At 45.2% G+C, this 6,922-nt stretch overlaps 1 protein-coding gene across 1 annotated transcript in view; it reads left to right on the top strand.

The window, feature by feature from the left end:
- Positions 1–900: 900 nt before the first annotated feature.
- Positions 901–6,922, top strand: part of LOC119315849 — a 13,996-nt gene continuing 7,974 nt past the window's right edge. Inside the window, exon 1 of the mRNA XM_037590312.1 lies at positions 901–1,056. Coding sequence (XP_037446209.1) covers positions 901–1,056 — 156 coding nt within the window. The remainder of the gene's footprint in view (positions 1,057–6,922) is intronic.

Raw genomic sequence — 6,922 nt, 5'->3', positions numbered from 1 at the left:
ATCGTTGTTGTCCTAATGCAGTAAAAGAGAGTAGGAGCGAGAGAGTGGGATTGTATCGGAATGAACAAGGGGGTTTTGCTTGCCTGGCACTTCTGAAGATATCATTGGGTCTTCACCAGTGTCAACAATCACAACGTCGGTACAACGTCTATCGAGAGGGGACAACCACCGGCAACAGAGAAGTAACACAATCAATGCAATGCACAACATGATGCATGATAATGACATGGCAATATGTTGTTGATTGAGCTAATGCAACTAGCAACACAATTAAATGAAGTTGGTTTGAACGCAAAGTTCAAATTCAAACTCCACATGTGGCTATTTAAATACCATTCATTTGATTTGTCCTAAACAGTGGCCTTAAGTTGTTCTAACGTGCATGAAAATGGTATAGATGGATTCCTTGAATTTTTATGATAATTTTTCATATATAATTTATTTCATTTGGAGTTACGGTTGATTTTATATGATTTCTAGAAGTTTAGGATATTTTCTGAAATAAATAAATCATTTCTGATTTATTTATAATCCAGAAAACAGATTACTGCGTCAGCTTGGCATCATCATGACGTCAGCAGGTCAACGGGGCACGGTCCAGGTCAAACCTGACCAGTGGGGTCCACTGGTCAGTGACACAGTGCTGTTTAGTGTCAATGACAGGTGGGACCTGGTCAACGGACACGTGAGCACAGTCAATGCTGACGCATGGGTCCAGGGTAATTAGATTAAACTTAATCTAGTTTAGTTAGCTAGTTAGTTAGGATGTGGGGCCTGACTGTCAGTTTCACCGGAGGTTAATTAATGGCGCAATTAGCTGCTAATGGTTGTGCCACGTAAGCACAGCCGGAGTTAGCCGCCGGCGAGGTTAGTGATGGCGGAACGGCTCGGGTTTCGCCCATGGACGACCAAACCCACGGCGGAGGGCATCTACGCGTTGCTGGAGAACGCGCGCATCCAACGGTGCAAGCAGCACCTGCTGGGGCGGCCGAAAACGACGACGGCGTCGAGGTCAGCGGCGACCGGAGCTCGGTCATCGACGGATTCATCGCTACGGTGAGCAAGGCATGCGTTGCTTGGCATCTATGGCAGCTGCATGTGCTAACGAGGCTGTTGGGCATGCCAGCATGACCAAAGGGTCACCGGACTGACGCCGACGATGAGCTCGGGCGGAGGTGAGCTTCGGCCTCGATGAACACGACGACTACGGTGTGCAAAAGGATGCGGCGTTAGGGGGAAAGTGACCGGAGGCTCACAACACGCGATTGAAGTACTCGTCGGGCTCAGGGAAGGCCTGTAGACGATGGGGCGACGACGGGGATCGCCGGATCCCGCGGAAGAAGACGGCGGCGTTCAGGATGAAGCAGGGATTCCCGACCCGTGCGGCTCGGCGAGGAGGAGTAGGGTGACGGAGCGGTTCTTCTAGACACGATGGAGAGGCGGGGCAGTGGCTCTGGCCGCGGCGAACGGCGTCGGTGGCGGTGGGCATGCTCGGCCATGGGGAGGGAAAGCAGAGGAGCGAGGGGAGAGAGAACCAGAGAGCGAGAGAGAGGCAGAGAGGTGTGTGGCATCTCCATGGTGACGTCGGGAAGGCGGCAGCAAGCAGGAGGTGGCGCGCGCGTGCTGGCGCGCGTCGGGCACACGCCCTCCTGCCTATTGGCAGGAGGTTGAAGACGGTGGCGACTGCGGTGCGCTGGGCCAACGGGAGTTGGGCCAGGTGGGCTGCCAGGAGGTAAGCGCTAGGTAAGGTTTTCTCCTCTCTCTATCATTCCTTTTATGTTTTCTATTTTCTATAATTGTGTTTGGCTTTATTAAAAATGACAGGGTATCTCCAAAAATCATGAAACTACTCCATGTCACTGTTTGGAATATTTCCAACCGCAAACATTTCAGTTTGTGATTATTTGAGCATTTAAAATATTATTAGCAATTAAATGCCCAAATGCAATACTATATAATTTAATTCAAAAATACAGAATGGCCTAGAAAATGTGCACCATTTTTGGGAGAGGTTCTAGACCAATTCAAAAATGATGAGCTTTTGTGAAGGGCATTTTGGATTCATTGAAATGTTTTTCAGTTGAACCTGGTATTTTCAGGGGGGTTGCTCGGGTTTATTGATCCCCATTTCAGGTTTAACAGAAATTTAAACATGATGCAACACAAGACTAGCTAACCCAGAGCAGACCAGAAGTAGGGATGTGACAACTCACCCCCACTAAATAGGAATCTCGTCCCGAGATTGAAGCGTAGGTAAGATGAAGGGGGACGCAAACTTAACCCAATCTTCACGATCCAAGTTGCACTTCATAAGAACGTTGGTTCGATCACCATCTTTGTCTCGATGTCTTGCTCTGAGAACTCCAATCAACATGACAACGAGAGGGAAGGGAAAACTCTAGAAGGATCGATCTTCTGAAGATCGAACAACTCAGGATCAACTCATGGAGTGAGACATAGGAACATCTCTCCAATTGAGACACAAAGTTCACATCAGGGTGATGGAAATCAGACGACGAGGATTCAAGTTGGTAGGTAGCAATTCCACGCTTGAGTAAGGTGGTGCAAGGTTTCAATGTTGCGAGGAGATAATTGTCATGAACCCATAACAGGGCACCTCGGAGAAGGTGACTCATTGAACTGTTCCCTTAAGTGGCAAAAAGAATTACTTTTGATCCATAAATCATTGAAACTCTTCATACCGGCTTAAGGCAATTTACAATTGATCTTTTGAGATAGCTCGAAGAAATGGCATACTCGGACTAGGATGGATGATGTGGACTACCTTGTTGAAGACAATGCAAGGGATGATTTTGCTTGCGCGTGCTCTCAAGAACTTGAGCATTTCCATATTCATCAAGGTTCTACCAACATCCGTGGCAAGGATCCTAGCAACACGGCATACTACCATGATGACTAGTGATGGATGATGCGGATACAAAGGAAGATAACACCTTCTTAGATCTTCCCTTAGCGAGGCTAAGGGAACAGAATCTGGACAATCGACCGAGAGACATTTAGCACTCCGCTTCTAATGTTCCCCTTGATGTGCTAGCGTAATCCATTCATAGATATGGTTGGATATCTAGAACATCAAGTAAAAGGTCGGACTTCAGAAGCTCAAGCATCCATAAGGAATAACTACGGAGGCAGATCCTGCGAGATCCTTATGGGGAGGTGACCAACTTCTTCAACCAATATACTACAATAATAGGCCTTCCGGCTAGGTGTGTTGGCTACGACATCCACGTTAGCGGTTACAGAGAGACCAACATTATAGTTCTTGGAGTACGTTCCAACCATCATATCTGCCTGAGATTCAGATCTGGTTGGTGTTAGGATATTCCAGACCCATCCAGTCTAGAAAGAAAATGACAGTTTGCAACACAATTTGATGAGATGACGTTGCGAGATTCTCGGGGAATGAACTGTGATAGCAAGCTCCAAAATATGAGCTGGTTCTACTACAAACATGTGAACACGCTATCCAAGACAAGCATGACCACGTAGTAGTTTTATAGTAAAACACTATCGAGTTCAGGTGGGGAACCATCATCAAGGATTTTGAAGTCTTATGCAAGTCCATGGATTAGACCCCAAGCATAGACTTCTTTTGCCTTGAACAAGTCAATCAGTGGCTTGGCGTGCTAGGAAATACCGGTGGGATGGAGGTAGCTAATCTCTGAAGCCATAGTATACTTCGCACGTGCATGACTGACTTGGGATGATTCTCGAGGAAGCAAAACTAACTTTCTCGAGTTCACGACGGCAACTTGCACCTAATGCACATGAACTTGGAGAAAGCCACTTCTTACACCAAACATGTATTTCATGAACGGGACATGAAGATAATGCTTACAAAAGTTTCCAACACTAGGTTGATGTTCAACATGAATCATGGGGGAGACAAAATGCTGCTAATGGGCTCAACAACAACTCATCGGAATTTCCATATCACTGGACTTCCACCATTATGTGAACAATGTGATAGTGTTGGTCAAACCAAAAGGTGTAATGGTGTATGCTCGAGGGATCAACCACGAGTAAGACAACATTACGAACATCATTGGTTCTGATTTGACTTGACGATAGCCCATACTCAAGTCAAAGTTTTGACAAGACAATAGATCCAACAACTGATCACGAGGACCAATTGGTGAAGATATCATCTTTCTTCAGTACACACACAAAAACAAAGATATCCCTTCAGAAAGAACCAAATCCGGCAAAGCTTTTTATCTTCCAACTCTCCAAGTTGTTGTTTAGCTTAACCAACTAGCTCAGGGGTATCCAACACAGATTCTTGGAGAAGGGGTGGTTTAGAAGAAACCAACTTGATCACGAACTCAACATAGCGGTCAGGTGACAACCTGGTAGCACTTCCGAGAAGATATCTAGAAAATCACGAACCACCAATATGGTACTAAGCTCGAGAACAATCTTGCTTTTCATAGCAAGACGATATGATCAAATAAGCAAGGGGTTAAATAATCCTAACTCATTGATCGAAAAGTGCACCGGAAATAAGGACTAGGTAGCACCATCAATCCTAGAATAGTGTTTCGATAACCAACACGCTAAGAATGATATTAGTGTCAATTAACTACCAAGGAACATGGTTGCTAGGAGTATTGATTTCACACATCATGGTTCACTTGCTGGCATTCCCGCTGCGACAACACGGGACCGAGGAATGAATGATGATGGTGCGAAGTATCACTGCATCAAGAATTCATAAGGGATGGTGCAATTCCCACGATATTCTTGACATAAAGTGGGTAATACTTCAGGGTAGAACAAAATCAAAATCATGATTGCATTTGATCTGCGGAATACAACTGCTTTAACCCAATCCTAGAAATGGATGAGGTACTGAAGCTTGTTTCTCCTAGTCATTCTGGAATAGAATGGCTTGACGGACCACAAGAATAATAAGCATTGATAAACACGGATGCACAATTACTCCTGACTATCAATTGATAGATGATGGTCAAAATACAAATTAAGAGGAACAACTCAAGGAACATATAATTTTCTGAGTTATGGATGCATGGATTAGCATGTTATTTATTCCGGATAACCCATGCAGAAATGTTGAACTGGCAGAGTCACAATATAGAATGGAGAAGTCCTCAAGAGTACTTTGTTTGTGATATTTTGGTTCAAGAGGACTCCTGCCATATTGGTTCATGGTATTGGAAGAACGTTGTACCATGGACCTCGAGGACTATCACAAAGGTTACTAATATCCTAAAGGAACTAGCAACACTATCAACATGAGATAAGTAGGGTGAATCTCGGGTTCAAGAACCCATGAATAGAATACCTACCACTACATGGCATCACGGGATGCTTTCGAGAATAATGGCCAGAATCACACACTGGGGATACAAAACATGGCCAGATCACTAGGTGACTCCCTGAAACACCTAGGATAATAACTCCAACATACACGTCAAGGCAACGGAGTACCTCAACACACTGATTAGTGTGCTTAATCTGGCCCAAAAATACAACGGGAACGGAAAAAAGGGATTTGCAAATGCATTAGAGACCTGGGATGACTCGGACAACATAACAGCTTTAAATGCTCAAAAATATTTGAGACATCCTGCAAAATGGTTGCATAACCACTCAACATCACAATATCAAGGTTCCGAGACCAATTATGAACACACAGAAGTACTGGAAACTGAACTGCGGCATGAATCCATCAATCCTATAAGTCAACGGGTTAGTAACACGTCGTCCTGATAGATAGATGAGAAGGCCTAGTTTCTTAACCCCGTAGAAAGGAAGAGGGTGACTCAGATCAGAGGGCATGAGATATAAGGAGTAAAAAGAGCCTTACGTTCCATCCCACAATCAATTCCCTTGTATAACTAAAGCATTTCTAGACTCAACTTCGACCAGTTTGACTTGGTAATCCTACAGGCAGTCAGGCTCTGATACCAAAGCTGTCAGGACCCCGATTCTAAGTCACATCGATCTAGCATGTAACACCTTATATCACTTTGTGGCCTCATGCACGGTATTCCCACGGGTGTCGCCTTACCATGGCCCGGGACCATTTGCGCCTTTTGGCTCACGTATATGATAGTGTCGCTAGCATCCATATGACAGAGAACCCGGGCTGACATGACTAGTCGTGAACCCAAAGCGGCACCAACCTATGGGCACAGGCATACATGAATCACATCGAGCATGTCGGTCAGCAGCGTGTGAATCCGGGCTGTAGCACTGGGCTAACAGGACTCTGTGAACTCGGGCTGTAGCAGGCTAGGCAGGACTCCGGATGTCACCGCGTGACATTACCCCGAAGGGACAGACACAGGAACGAAGTGAAACACATGCCGGCCAGTCAAGTGTCCTGAGCAGTAGTGCTGGGCTAGCAGGACTCCGGTGAACCGGGCTGTAGCGGACTACTATGGCTCATGGAAGCACTAGACTACATTTCCCCATAAGAGAGGCTGCCAAGGATAAACAACTAGATTGTCGGATCCCACACATACCAAGCATTTCAATCATACACACAATATGCTCGATATGTGTAAATACAACATGGCATCACAACATAACTCTACAACTCAAGTATTTATTCATTAGGCTCCGAGGAGCGAGGTATTACAAACATGGGTCTCATGATCCAACAATCATAGCATACAAATCAAAGCACATGCGGAAGCGTAACATGTCTGAGTACAGACATCTACAAATGAAAAAGGCTAAGAAGCCTGACTATCTACCAGATCCTGCCGAGGGCACAAGATCGTAGCTGAGGTATCAAGCTACATGTCGAGTCCACGTGGAACTACTAGCGAGACTAAATTCTCTCTGCAAAACATAAATTAAGCAAACGTGAGTATGAATGTACCCAGCAAGACTTACATCAGAACTAACTACATATGCATCGGTATCAACA

The sequence above is a fragment of the Triticum dicoccoides genome, chromosome 6A (genome assembly GCF_002162155.2).
Source record: "Triticum dicoccoides isolate Atlit2015 ecotype Zavitan chromosome 6A, WEW_v2.0, whole genome shotgun sequence".
In the NCBI taxonomy this organism is placed as follows: Eukaryota; Viridiplantae; Streptophyta; class Magnoliopsida; order Poales; family Poaceae; genus Triticum; species Triticum dicoccoides.
The sequence above is the reverse complement of the archived record's forward strand: the minus strand, read 5'-3'. Positions and strand labels throughout refer to the sequence as shown.